Source organism: Echinococcus granulosus, assembly GCF_000524195.1.
Source record: "Echinococcus granulosus chromosome Unknown EG_S00351, whole genome shotgun sequence".
NCBI classification, from domain to species: Eukaryota; Metazoa; Platyhelminthes; class Cestoda; order Cyclophyllidea; family Taeniidae; genus Echinococcus; species Echinococcus granulosus.
In genome coordinates, this window is record NW_020170731.1 from 1 (window position 1) to 1,509 (window position 1,509).

General features: G+C 40.4%; 1 protein-coding gene across 1 annotated transcript in view; it reads right to left on the bottom strand. All coding sequences in view use genetic code 11, as the record gives it.

Moving 5' to 3' along the window:
- Positions 1-370: 370 nt before the first annotated feature.
- EGR_11053 (hypothetical protein) overlaps positions 371-1,509 on the bottom strand; it is a gene marked incomplete at both ends in the record, with an annotated part of 2,706 nt that continues 1,567 nt past the window's right edge. The window contains 2 exons of the mRNA XM_024500302.1: positions 371-498; positions 741-843. Coding sequence (XP_024345283.1) covers positions 371-498; positions 741-843 — 231 coding nt within the window. The remainder of the gene's footprint in view (positions 499-740; positions 844-1,509) is intronic.

Below are 1,509 nucleotides of genomic sequence, written 5' to 3' on the forward strand. Positions count from 1 at the left end.
GATGAAAAGGAAGCTGGTGGGTGTGTTCTCTCTATTGGTGAAACCGAGCCTGCTGAGGAGACTCCTGCTGGCGTGAATTAATCCTCCAGAGAGAGTCCAACTCAGAACCGAAACACATTTCAGTAGAGTTCATCCGAGCTGAGATCAGACCACCATTGTTTACTAATTTGGTAGTTTAGTGTTAAAGTCAAATTCATTTTAAGACTGAAAGCATCCTACTCTACTATCGGGGATGTGGGCAAGGTCACCCAACATTAACACAAACTTTGCTACCAGAAGTGAATAAATCCAACTAAAATTCAGCATACCTACCTTTCCATGTAATTTTACTTTTGCATTTTCACTGATAATTATGCTAAAACTGTTCGGTCTAAAATGGATCTCTAGAGGGAATAAGTGATCTCTGAATGGGATTTGGAGTAAATGAAAGATGCACTGTCATGTAAATATATGCTAGAAATCCTAAATGGGTAGGATGATTAATGAATGAATCAATGCCTATAGGTGAGTATATGGAGAAAAGGGGACGAAGGGACAAACAAGTCAACCGATTCAAATAACAAACTGTTAGGAAAGGTAAATGCATGAAATCACAAGCAGTGCTTTACGTATGGCAGTCTTGGTGGACAGTAGAAGCAATAAATGTCTCCAGCATGTAGAACACTTCAGTTCTTTTCCAGACCCCCTCAGGCGAATACATATACATTACATTACTGCACAGGACGACGAAGATACATTACCGGGATTTCTCATCCTCAGAACATCGTTAAAGGAGAATTGATTAAAGAGGTACTTTGAAAGCCAGACAATATTTTTAAATAATAATTCAATAGCCCCGAAACCCTTTTTGAGATGAGAAAAGTTCGCTGTGTGGGAATACCAATGTGTAGCATGGACTGCCGATTTGAGGGACTGGGAACCACCAAAGCCGTCTCTGAAAGACAATCACTATTCGTGTATCTGTAAATTTTAGCTTTTGAGCTTTCCTATAGAAGGAAATCCTTCCATCACCACACTCCGTAATGATTGGTGCCTCAAAAGCAGTAGTAAATTGAGGTAGGGTGTTGATCGCTTGCACTTAACAATGTCCAACACCTGCAATTACATTACTTTACTTCTATATAAGACTATGAAAGGAGGACAGTCTATTACACAATCGACGACGCAAAGAGGACTGTTTCAAGTCACCGGTCTCGACACGAACCGGTGATTATATCACCAATCTCTCACCAATTTCCAACATGCAACTCATTAAATGAGAGTGTGTGTAACTAGAAGGATACACTGATGTCTGTCAAACATCTTGCAAACATGGCTCTGGAACTGCCATCTAAAGTTTTCCATGTGATGGGTTATTGATAATTTTTTGTGATGCAATGGCATTGCTATGTGTCACCCGCTTGAACTTGTCACATGACCACTTCTGATGCCCTGGCGTAAAGACGGCAGACATGTACATACCTGGAATTTATGGAGAAAAATAATTCCTCTTGATGCGGTGAGCATGCT